The sequence below is a fragment of the Pocillopora damicornis genome, chromosome 9, assembly GCF_964200805.1.
Source record: "Pocillopora damicornis chromosome 9, jaPocDami1.2, whole genome shotgun sequence".
Lineage (NCBI taxonomy): Eukaryota > Metazoa > Cnidaria > Anthozoa > Scleractinia > Pocilloporidae > Pocillopora > Pocillopora damicornis.
In genome coordinates this window covers 7,080,231-7,093,555 of record NC_142678.1, presented here as the reverse complement: position 1 = coordinate 7,093,555, position 13,325 = coordinate 7,080,231, and the positions used below count along the sequence as shown (strand labels likewise).

General features: G+C 37.4%; 1 protein-coding gene across 1 annotated transcript; it reads left to right on the top strand.

The window, feature by feature from the left end:
• Positions 1 to 1,664: 1,664 nt before the first annotated feature.
• On the top strand, positions 1,665 to 9,647 carry LOC113677034 (putative N-acetylated-alpha-linked acidic dipeptidase). The gene is made up of 6 exons (XM_027193778.2): positions 1,665 to 1,787; positions 3,710 to 4,072; positions 5,993 to 6,203; positions 6,630 to 6,821; positions 7,602 to 7,878; positions 8,116 to 9,647. The coding sequence occupies exons 2-6, from the start codon at positions 3,822 to 3,824 to the stop codon at positions 9,363 to 9,365; spliced, it is 2,181 nt and encodes a 726-aa protein (XP_027049579.2). The 5' UTR covers positions 1,665 to 1,787; positions 3,710 to 3,821; the 3' UTR covers positions 9,366 to 9,647.
• The last annotated feature ends 3,678 nt before the right edge of the window (positions 9,648 to 13,325 follow it).

The window sequence follows — 13,325 nt, the reverse complement described above, 5'->3', positions numbered from 1 at the left end:
TTGATACTCAAAAAGAAAAAAATTAAACAGTGAAAGGAAACAGAATAACATTTTGGCAGAAGAAATTAGAGGAAACAAATGAAGCAGTTGAATGTCGCGAGCGTAAATGTTACAGCATAGATAGGTCATCTCACATTTATATCATGAAACAAAAATTTGTTTCCTTAAAGCCCTAAACATCCTGTAAAGGTAAGCTGTTCAAATTTATTTCTTTGCTGAGGTGTTATAAAAACAGAATCACTCATCATGAATTACTAGGGAGAAGGCCAAAGATAAAAACGAAGTGAGTAAAATTTTAATATGTCAAAGACTGTCTTAGAGTGCTTGAATATTCATTGGTCAAGAAAAGTTTATTTTACCATCAGGTCAACTGGGTGATAAAGCGAATAAATTTAATGGTACTTGGAACAAAGGCCAAAGCTTTTCAATGCAAAGTCGTCAGCAAAGTAGTTATTAACACAATAGAGTACGGCAGTAGCATTAGGGTGGTATTTGAACAGTTGTAAGCTGTGAAATAGTGTGACAAAGTCTTTCCAAATATTGCGTTAATCACAAATAAATGACTCGCCACTATTTAAAGTAAAAGTGATGGTGATACAGGAACATGCCACTGTTTGTAAAAAGGAAAAGAGCTGTATAATAAAAGTGTGTTTAAATTTCGGCAGAAAGTATAACCTATAGCATTACAAAAGAAATTCTTAGTGAGTATTATAGGGCCATCCACTCAATTAGCAAAATAATAAAGGGGGTAGGTTTTTGAAGAAACTGTGGTGCTGAGTCGGTGGGAGAGTATAGCAGGTAATCTGGTGCTAACAACTGAGTTTAAAACGTAAATTGGCCACCGTAAAGTGTAAAAAAGCTGACGTTTCAAGCGTTAGCCCTTCGTCAGAGCGATTAGCAAAATAGATTGTGTAAGTATTAATGAATTGACGAAAAGAACAAGAGATCTGCCTTAACTAATTCTGTGTGCTTTTGTCGATCGATTTGCATTTTTAGTGGCTGGAATGTTTACAGTGCGATTTGTATTCTAAATTCAGTGCAAAATTCTTCGTATGGTGCACGCTTAAGCATAATGGCCTTGCTGAATTCGCTTCCGTGTATACCAAGCGCACGTTGCTATGACAGCGAAGATGTTCAATTTGGTATGAATTTCTCATTCCTATTTGTCTTCTGTCAATTAACATTTGTGACAATGTAAACACAGGTCTTTCGCTTTCTCTTTATCCTTTAATCTTACTTCTTCTTCCTCCCTCCTGTTAAGCGATGGATTATTCCCACACGCTTGGTTAGATTTTCATTTTTTTATTACATTTTCTTGTCCATGGTTTGTTATTGTTTGGCAGTCTTTGATACAACATGTTTATGAATTGAGCGGATAAATCCGAAGCGATAATACCATTTGGGTGGAATTTCTACCCAATGCAGATGACAGTTCCTATCGAAGAGTGCGTGCGAATAAAAATGGTCTCCCTGCAATTATCTAATTATTTTGGTTGGAATTTTTTTTATTGCCATCATTTTGAAAGGATGTTCTAACTAAATAGCGTCAAAAGACCTTTACAAACTAATCACTTAGCGCAATATTTCTTTGCATAGCTGGCATATTAAAAGTAAACATAAAAACGATATTAGCACAAGGGGGTTGGAGAACAAATATTGTGAGTAGATAATCAATCGACACTGAATATGCAAAAACTAATTGTCGAGTCTTCCTTGTATCAATTAAACAAGTTAAGGAAGGAGAGCACGTTTACCAAACGCGAGGGACACATCTTTTAAAACAAAGAGTAAGCGAGAAATGATACTTTCCTTTTTTAGCTGCTGTTCAAACATGGACAGAATTACTGCTAAACTGCTTCCCCTAGTGTTTGACCATATTTAAACTTTTCATCCATACTTATCTAAGCCTAATTTTTAAGCAACCGCAAGAACTCCATTCGTGGCTGTGAATTAGATGAAAACGCTACAAAAGAAAAAAATAATGAAATATGTAGCAACGAGAGTACTTTCTTGAACAAAATAATGAAACTTTAAACAGCATCGGTTTAAATTTTGCCATTTATTGCAACACATTAAGAGCTGACTCGAAAATCGAAAAAAAAAAGTGAAAAATTTAAGTTAAATTCCGCCTCCATATGGTATTGATAAATTATTTCGCGGGTTTGGATTGCATCCCTTAACTCACTGATTTATTCCTGGTACGAATAATACTGGTTAGAATCGAGGGCCCTATCTCAGCTAAAGAAGCTTTAATTATTTATTTACAGGGTAAAAAGAATTTCCCGACACATGCGTTTCTTTTTTTTTTTAATATTTCTTTTAATGAAACTTATTTTGCATAACCATGATGAGCAAGGAGAGAAAGAAATCGTTCGGACCTACGTTTTCTATGTATCGTGACTGAGGAACTTGGAAAGGCTAAATTGTCTAGCAAATCTAAGGCATAGCCTTCATGAAATTGGAATCTATATACAGGAAAGAAGCTTATCTCTGCTTTATTCAAATCTTGCCTAATTTTCTAGATATTCGTATAATTTTCTATATTTTTTATATAAGAAATTGCTACAGAAGGCAAGGAAACAAAAGAGTTGCGATAAATATTGTGAAATTAATGATAATAAAAATAATGATAATGATAATAATGATAATCTAATGTGTCTATTTATTCGATTACAAAAAAACATATGAAAAGTTTCAAGACGATGAAATTAATTGAAACATTTGAAAATAAACGCTTATGGATTGGAAATTTTTAATTTCTTATCCATTTACAATTTACTGTGCATATCTTAAACCGATCGATGAAAAAAAGGCTGTTTTTAAAACGTTCGGTACATATATATTTCCGGAATTTTCCACACTTAACAAGGTGTCTATGACTAATTATAGCATATGAGTAATAACTTTATAAGACGGGAGAGATTTTATTAAGAAAGATAGCCAGAAGTTATTGTGCGACAGCAATTAAAGCATTTTTGGCTCGAAGAGTTACTGGCTGGAATTGCTCATAATTTTAAAGGAATTTTCAGTTGTTATTCACACGTGCTTAGAAAAGTAGTTCAGATTATTCAAACTTGAAGAAAAAGAGCTATAACTTGATATGGAGGTCCAAAGGAAGGTCGTGTAAACAGTAGAAAGAAAAACCGTGGGAAAGTTTATTTTGATAACAAGGTTGTTGAGTGTAGAAGTCAAACAACTCAATTTGATCCTCGGTCTTTAAGCGTAGCTTATAGTGTTTTGTGTTGTACACTCATCTTCGTTATGGCTTAGGCGGTCAAAATGTGTTATATCGGTCTAAAGACCGTTCAAAACTTCTCCTGAGTTAAAAAGGATTAGATGATTTTCTTTCGTGCAACTTTGCATTCCCCGCCAACTAAATCATTTGATAGGCTTTTTCTCTCACATTCACTCACGCTTCTTGATTGCTGGTGTTGTGTTTATTCGAAAACACTCGATTATTATTATTAAAAGGAACGGGGGAACCGAAATTAAACGAAAGACCAGTCGATATGACGTTTTGTCAATGGAAGGAAAGTTACGACAAGGATCCATTTACCCCAATCTACAAATTCGACGATCTTGACAAGCTCATAAAATTGCTAAGTTGCTGAAAATTTCCAACGCACAGAACGCTATTTGCCTCATAGCACTTGAATACTTTAAAACTTTAATTAAAATTGTAATACTGTGCACTCATTTCATTTGACAGGTCTGTCACAAAGATACGCGGTTGAGTCTTCGACGAAAGGAAAATATTTTGCAGTGCGTTTGAACGAATTAAGAAGTTCAAACTTCGAAGTTTGAATGTCAACAAAGCCAAAATGGAGCTCGAAATTTCAGGAGTTAGAAGGCGATCAACACGACGCCGAGAAGTCTTCATTGTCGTTCTTTTGGTTGTTCTTTTCTCAGTTGCGGCATTTCTTATTGGGTATTTCGCAATGAAGGCTGAGAAAAATACTGTAATATGCCGTCCAGGCGATGGAAGAGATGGAAACGGTAAGAAACCGAATGAAAAGTACCATGACATGTTTCAAGAGGAAGTAAAGGCCAAAAATATCGAAGAAAATCTCAGGTGAGAGCTTTCCTTAATTCTCTTTACCTATGCTAAGGGTTTAAGAAACAAAGGGATCTACTCGCATTGTTTATCGCCTTGATGATGATATCATGGAGGGTTCCACAGACTTTTTTGACAAAATACATATCTGGGTGATAGGAAACATAAAGCGATTAAAAAATAAATGTTTAAGCATAACTTCACTCCAATTTTCATAATTCACCTAAACACTGCAACAGCTGTCTTTAAAGGCAATCGTAAGTATAGTGATTTTTTTTTAATGTTTGGTTTAACAATCCTCTTGAGGGATACCAACTGAAATATCCACTCGATTACAAGCCGACATGATTTTTGTCTTCCAAACAATGTTATTTTGGGGAACTAAGGTCAAACAATCCCCTTAAACCATGTATTTCGCAACTAGAAAAGGGAATACAGAGCCATTGAATAACGTGTTTTCTTTTCAAATAATAAATATTTTTCTTTTGATTTAGTTTGATAAAACATAAACCAAATGCTTTGCAAGCTATGGTAACGAGTCTGACTTAGATATTGAAAGGTAAATCGAGTTATTTTCGTTCACAACGAATTGATGCCAACCAAAACTAAAAGTTGCAAAGGATGAGGAACTTAAAACTTAAATTGTCTTCAACAGACAATTTCCAGTGTTAGTAAAGATCAATTCCGTGCAGTATTTGTGACGGTAAGCGCATCTGTATACGAGCTACGACTTTTCGTAGCTTACCCCCTAGGTGGGCATTCTCTGTTTCAATGCAAATACAGACTACACCCGCACTGTGCCGGTTAAAATTTGAAAACGGCGTTTTTAATTTTATCGGCATCAAAAGATCTGCGTCCACACAGGAAAAGATGAAAATATTTGCTTTCACATTACAACGATGAGCCACGTGATAAACGATTGAATGCACCTTTGAGCATGCGTGCTCTCCTCGCCGGTTGTGAGCGTCGTTTTGTAAATTGTTGTAATATCTGTTAGTTGTACAGTTGCAGCAGAAAATTCTTTAATAATCTTAACAAAATGTTGCAAAAAGATCGAAAGTAGAACACCGTTGATAAGATGAACTATCCTATTCACGTGATGGAGCGGAATCATTAAAACAGACGAAAATAAAGCTAAAACAGACGAAAATAAAGTTGCAGCAATTACGTTGTCCGCCACTTTGAAATTGTCATTTGAGGAGGCCTCAGGTTAAAAGATCGGTCAAGTGCGTGACGTCGGTGTTTTCGTTTTCGTTTACACAAATTTATCGAGAAGATTTCAAATTTATCCATTCTAGCCAGTGTTTTCAAAACGCTTCGTTTTCGGCGACAGATTCCCCCGGTGTTTTGTGGATGGAAGGCCTAACCCAGTTAACCTTTTCACTCCCATGACCTGATTGTTGATTCTCCCATTTAGCTGCTACACATTTCCTTGTGAGGCAGCTGGGAGAATTTGATGTTAGACCAAGATGACAACTTTAACCTAATAAGTTTGAGTATTCTCATTACCTGCTTGCTGGATAATGTGTAGATATTATGGGGAGAAGCAGCGTGTTCACCATTTCTGAGAGCCAAGGGGTTAATATAGCTGCCTTTTCGAATTTTTTACCCGACTCTGTGCGTGACGTAGTCACAGACTAAACTATCCAATCTACGTATGCTTAAAATTACCCGTTAATCAACCCTTTAACTTCCAGAAGTGATTAACAAGTATCTTTTCCGCATAATGTCTAAACAAAATCCAGCAAACAGGTCACGAGAATGTTCATACTTATCAGGTCAAAGTTATTACCTCGATCTGACACCAAATTCTCGTTAACTTAGTTACAAGGAAATGTGCAGCAGCTAGAAGGGAGAATTAATAATCAGATATTGGGGGTAAAAGGGTTAATAGCACGTTCAGCACTGTTATCGTTCATTTGATCCACCACAATACAGGTTCATCACGTCAGAGCCCCATATGGCTGGATCGCAGCGTCAACGAGACCTTGCAGAACACATAGCGGATAAATGGAGGATATATGGGTTCGATGAAGTGGAAATGCCGGAGTACGAAGTGCCACTCTCTCTCCCTCAAGAAGACAATCCAAACAAAGTAGAGGTTGTCGTCAACGGAACTAAAAAGCTGACAATTCTGGGAAAATTAAAGGCGAGTGACTATTCCAATTGGTGCATTATCGTATTAAAATACTCTGCTGGGATATCATCCTCTCTCGGTATGATGCATTGGCATTCAGAGCCCTTTTTGTCGATGAATGGTTAAAAGAGCAAAGCAATAAAGGAAAGAAAATTCAACTATAGCAAACAAAATCAGGACGGAATGTCAAACACGGCCACATCTAAGCACTTAGGAAGAAATAAATACCTTCCTCGTACATAGCGATTTATAATGTTAGGATAATGCTTATAGCAAACGCACCTAAAACTTATTATTCCATGGACGTTAAGGCTCGCGTTTCCAAGAAACGATTTATTGAACGCAAAGAAACAAATAATTAGTTTTTGTCCATATCATGATATATTATATTTTTGAATTTTATATTTATCCTTTTCTTTCCGTTGTACCATTTTGCAGGCAAAACCTGAGCCTAGAGCCAAGAAAGCATTTGACTATTTTCCGTATTTTGCATACTCACCAAACGGAACTGTAGAGGGTGAACTCGTTTTTATAAAGGCAGGATCCGAGGATGACATCAATCTTCTCTTAAATCGCACTAATGTGTCTCTAACAAACAAAATTGTCATTGCAAGAGGAATCTACGCACGGGTAAGTACACGCAAACTTTATTTCAAGCAAGCAGTCATGGTGCACGACCCAATGTAGTTAAACGATACATCAAATAAAAAAATATATATATTCCAAAAAGGAAATTATTTCCTTTTCTTCCCCTTCTGGAACAAATAACTATGACCCGTCAAGCTCATCTCCTGATGAGACCTATAACTAGTAAAAGTACTTCAAGCTTTGTTTAAAACATTTATTAAAACGAAACAAGCAAAGTTTTTGCGCGCTGGATCAAATTGAATCAAAAGGTAATATCGAGTGACTGCCGTTTGTACTTCTTTTCGTGATTGGAGAACCTGTATGGTTTCACGCGGATTTCGGGTTAACGGTGTTACATAACATATGAACATTGATTAGCTATGTAGTTTGAGAGGCAGTCAGCTGAAACAGCCCCCCTCCCCCCCCTCCCTGTCTAAAATCAATAAAATCCAAAGGGTGAAGGGACAGAGAGGGACACCATTTAAAGAGCTGGAGGGAAATAGAACACACAATCCGGCCTGAGGGGCGAGGCAGATAGAACGCCCAAAGAAGGACGAATGTTCTGAAAAGGAGCGTCACCTTTTATCATTAATCCATAATAGGATAATTTAAGCTAAATGGTGGATGATGAACGATGCCGCTGTTGTTGTCCATTTAAATATATCGTCCATTTTATGCGTTGCACTCACTTTTGTTGATAAATAGAGGTACTTCGTCGGCTGCGAAATCAATGTTAAGTTAACATGGACTGATTGTTCTGAAAATTCTTCCCTTCCATTACAGACTGACTTGGCAGTCAGCCTCGGCGCTATTGGAGCACTGGTATTTCCAGATGTGCACTCATCCAGACCAAATGATACCTATCCGTACACGTCAAAAATCTCTGGCGATGCTGTGTTTGAGAAACCAGAGGCCGCAAACTTTGGTGACCCACTGACTCGCGGAATACCCTCTATTGAAGGAATGTACCGCGGACCCAAAAATTTGACGGCCTTCGCAGCAATACCAACTCAACCAATCTCTTACAATGATGCACTAAAGTTGCTTAGTCACCTTCAAAGTAAGAGAAGAATTTGACTTCGAACTCGAAAAAATAGTAAAGGAGAAAACTTATCATCCTCAATTTTTTTAACTTTCCAACTGCATGACAAGTACCACTGAATTTCTATTTTCCAAAAACATTTAAGATAAACTTTTTCTCTAATCATGTATCACTGCTATTTTTTATGTCGTTTAATCCTTGCTTTCGTTTGGAGAAATGGAATCGAGCCCAAAACATTCCTTTTCGTATTTGCAGGCAACTTGGTTCCAGAAGAATGGCGAAAAGAACTTAACGTCCCTTTTAGGAATGCCACAGGTCTCAACAGCTCTGACACCATTGTGCGACTTTCTGTCAAAAACGTGATAAAAATAAAATCCATCTATAATGTGATAGGAACAGTTTATGGTCGTGAGGAACCAGACAGATACGTATTAATCGGCAGTCATCGAGATGCTTGGTTTTTGGGAGCCGCTGACCCTTCGAGTGGCACCGCAGCTCTATTGGAAATATCGCGCGCTGTCAGCAAGATGCTTCGAGAAGGATGGAGGCCTCGACGAACCTTGAAGTTCTGTAGTTGGGGGGCGGAGGAGTTTGGTCTGATTGGCTCAATAGAATGGGTAGAACAAAATCAGAAGATTCTATCCGATAGAGCCGTTGTTTATTTGAACACAGACGTGGCTGTTGGTGGCAATTACGTATTGGCAACCCAAAATTGCCCCCTTCTCTCAACAGCCATATTTGATTGGGCCAAGAAAGTCAAAGATCCCAACGCACATGGGAATAAAACAAGCCTTTATGACATAATGGTGGAAAGAATGCCTTCATCCAACAATCCCAGCGAGCCCTATGTTGTACCTTACCTTTTTCTCAGTGATTACTTGCCTTTTTATATGTATCTGGGGATACCTTCCGCCGATTTCAGCTATTTCTATGGGCCTGGAATGGAACTGTACCCTGTCTATCACACGCAAGAAGACAACTTTTACTGGATGAAAACATTCATCGATCCTAAATTTGAGTTTCACGAGGCTGTTACAAAATTTGAAGGAGGCTTGCTGATAGAACTGTCAGACATCTCTATCTTACCATTCGATGTCAAGCGTTACGCAAATACCCTACTAGCTGGTTATAAAGCGCTTCCCACAAAAATGAATAACGAAACACTTCCGACTGGGTACATTCAAAAAGCAGTTTACGACTTCATGAAAGCCAGCCAAGCTTTCGAACGATCAAAGTCAAAACTGAACTCGGATACTGCTGACCCATTACAAGTGCGCATGGTCAATGATCAGATGGTGCAAATCGAGAAGGCATTTATCAGTTCTTCAATGCTCTCAGATATTTTTCTTTTCAGACATTTGTTTTTGAGCACAAACTCACCCTTCCCTGGGGTTTTGAAGGCATTCGAGGAAGGAAGCATAAATGAAGTAAAAATGCAGATGACACTGGTAGTAGAGGCGATATCTTCTGCGGCAAAAATATTACAGCCACTGCTGTCTGCCTAAGAAAGCAGAGACAGAGCATCGTAATGCGAAAATTTTATGGTTACACGAGAAGTTATCGATGCTGTTTAAGTTAGACCCTAGCTTTTTTTTTCTCAATAGGCTTTATTTTTAGTTATCATGTTATAATAGTTATAATGTTTTATGATTGGCGCTTTTAAGCACAAGAAAAAAGGAGGTCAAGTTAAGAAGCATTACTCATTAAACCAGTCTACGGGAAGGGCTATGTAAGAGTGGTTGTACAAAGCATGTTAATAAAAGGACTCCTGAAATGGAGGCTCGCTAGCTGACTTGTTTAGTACTTAATTTCTACCTTTCTTGTTTTGTCTCGTCTTTCGGATTACCTTTTCGCTGCACAAACTTTTACTTAATCTTCGATAATCCTTGAGCCAGTTTACGCCATTGAGACAGTTAATTACATTTAGAGCGTTAAAGAGGGTTGTCCTGTTCAACCGCCTTTTGTAATGAAAATAGCAAACATCGTCTCAATATTGCGAATATTGACATTTATGCCTGTTTGTGCCCTTTCTGTCACAAATTATGCGTGTCATTTATCGGCACATTTTACGGTAGTTGGAAGCAAGGATTTTTAAAGTAAAACTTGGAAGAAAAAGCTTGATAGGCAGAAAATTCCGAGCGTATGAAACCATTTCATATATATAATTTCAGGAAAAATCACGGAATTTTAAATGACATCGACTCAATAGATTGCTAGCTAGTATCTTTGCGTTCTAAGTCTTATTTTGCATCCTCGAGTGACGGACTTCATGCACACTTTAGCTGTTCCCTTTTTTTCTTCGATCAGCGTTATTTTATTTTCTCAAATTAACAGGGGATAACTTGTGCACCAAAGTTATGCAATCCAAAAGATATTGGTCACCGTGCTCGTTCAAGAGCTAAAGATTATCGTACATCTTTACCCTGTCCATTGATTGAAAAAACAATACCGTGTTCTCGGAATGCGTGCGCTTATCGCCTCTATATGTGATTTTTATACGCAGTACAGGGTGCGCAGTGCAATATCGAGGAATCATCGTAATAGTGTGTCTTTATTGTTCAAAAGAACAATAAAGACACACTATTACGATGATTGTTATTATTACTGTTACGTTATTGTTGTTACTATTACGATTGAGATCGTAAGACCTTGCAATACTCGTGATGAGTTTAGGAATGAGGTTTAGATTGCAATGAATACATACATTTGCCACACTTAGAAGCATTTTAGAGGGAAATTAATTCTCATAAGTATAAGCTGAACATCGCCTGAGATCACTTTAGATAGTCTACATACGTTTGGACTGTTCCAAGATCTCCTTGAGGATAGAGTGGGACTAATTGATGAACGACCTATGGCTGAAATTACGACTTTAAGCAGGAAAATTGCTTGAAAGGTAGCACTGGTCACGATTTTTGTAGAAATGGCTTAGAGGCGAGTGAAAAAGTTTTGGCGGGTTACGGCTACGTAAGAAAATTCCCGTTCTCAAAGTGAAGAAAATTAGACTCAACTTCCGATGGCTCGAGCCACGCCACAAACTCCACGCGAAACCTAGCCAAAATTGATTTCACATGAAACTCTTTCCCACTTTTACTGGAAAAATGAGCCTTCAGGTCAGAGCAGCAACAAAGTAAACTGCGTGTCAATCCAAAACATCCAATTTGTTTGAAACAGCAGTGTATTTTTTTCTTTTTTTTCGCTTGAGCAACAGTTAATGTAATTTGCGAAGTTTTTTGGTTTAACTACACAGTTCTTTATATTGCATTAAAGCAAGAAAACTCTTGATCGAAGTTGGTTAAAACATTCAATGTTTGTATATAATGACAAAGAGCCTGTTATTTTGGTTCATGAATTTTTGGTTGTCTGTTTTTGTTTCGTTTCGGTTTGTTTTTTTTTTAAAGCCCATTATTAATTCCTGACTAGCTTATAATTAATTAGCTCTATTCGATAACTCGCAACCCCAAAAGAAATGAAAGGGTAATGCACAAATAGCGGTTCGCGGTTCCTAAATATGTTTGACAAGATTTGGCTTCTTGTTTCATCCAATATTTACAACCAGCGTTATTAATAGTTGACGCATCATGTTTGGAAAGTTCTATTTATGTGTAGAGTAATACTCCTATTCCTACCACACTCTAAATTATTGACAAGACCCCCTCCCCAATTTAATATTGTCTGTATGTGGCTTGAAGATCACGAAATCACGATACAACATTATTTGGGGAGAAGAGGGGGAATAGTTTAACTTAACGAGGGCAAAAGAGATAGAATTAAAGAAATAAGAGGTGTAACTACTTCCGTTGAAGCTAAATGTAACCGCTTCCGAGGAAAGCTGCGAAATATTTCCCGGTTAGATTGACACCTCCGTGATTAGTTCCTTTTAGACGGAAAATTATAGTTAGCGTTTTAGTTCAGGATAAGACCCTATGTGATCAAGATCGTTTTTGAATAGAAGATAAGTTAGATCGTAATCTTCCATAAAGTAATCAAGACCCGCGAACGTTAGTAAGCAATAACTTGTTTTGTGATTATGTTACCTAACTTGTAGTCGTTACTCAAAGCGAAACTCATCGCTCGTTGTAAACTTTATTTTGGTTCTTTTAATTACCACGTGCTCGTTTCCAAAATCGAGATTATTTTTAAGCTATGATCACAGTACTTAGGTAATTTCTTCATGTAACGATTTCAGTTGTCCACTTCGATATAAGAGCGCCCCAAGGAGTAGGAAAAGTAATAGGAAAAGGAATAAAGAAAGAAAAGATCCTATATTGGTTTAGTGTTTATCGCATGCGCGTGTATCAAACGGAAATCGAGTTTCTAATTCTAGCTTGAAAAGAAAAATTTGAAAGAGGTTGAAAAATTTAATGTTTCAGCAACTTTGTAGGCGATTCTAGGCACTCGTATGTATTTGTACTTTGCTGGGAGAACTCGTGTTTTGATTTAGAAAGGATCCATTACAGGTGTTCAAGGCCTAAATATAATAACTCTCCTAAATGTAATAAAGTCCTAAATGTAATAACATTTGGTCCTAAATGTAATAAGCCTCCCATGCAATCGATCCTAGACCATTGTTATTACATTTACGACTTTCAGAGTACAATATCTTACCTTCCGTCTTCTTGAACTTCCCCTATCTTAAAAAAATTGTATTTGCTTTCCTCTAACTATTTGCTTCTATGCATAAAGAAACGAATTTAATCAATAGGCCATTTATTGCACCCACAGATCCATTATCCCTTGGAAACATTATTGAAGAAAAACAAAGTGGTCTCAGTAGTATCTTCAGCATTAAATGCAGCTTCTGTGGTCACCTAAATGAAGTAAAATCCTCTGTGGTCCTCTTGTTAGCGATATCAACACAAGGGTAGTATTGGGATCCCTACATGCTGGCATGGGGAATACCCACCTAAATAATTTACTCTCTACAATGAATGTACCAACAATGAATCATACTGCAAACCAAACCAAAGCAGCATTTATAACCATTTGTTCAAGGAACAATTTGACGCCAATGATGCTTTAGAGGATTTCAAGGCGCTGAGAAAAATTCTTTTTTAATCGTCATTAAGCCTCTCCAGGAAAAACATAATAATTGAGAATTCCAGTGTCATTAGTGCTCCCCACGCAGTGGCAAACATGCTCTACCTAGATCAACGCCACGAACTTCTTCTAACATTCAGTGATAACTTGTTCAACGTAACCGACGCCGGACCAATTAAAAGATCAATGGCACAAAACATCGCTGACAGTGGTCTCTCTTACTATGAACTTCACAAACTGTACACAAGGTTTGGTAAAAGAGGACTAGTCGCCATATTGTCTAATCCACTAACAACTTCATCGGCGAAGACACCACGAGTCACACGGACGAAGAGGATATTGGCCGCCATAGTTAAACACTTCGAAAAAACCAGCAACGAAGAATAAGGAGCGATGCCCGAAAAAATCTCAGGCAAAACATTTTA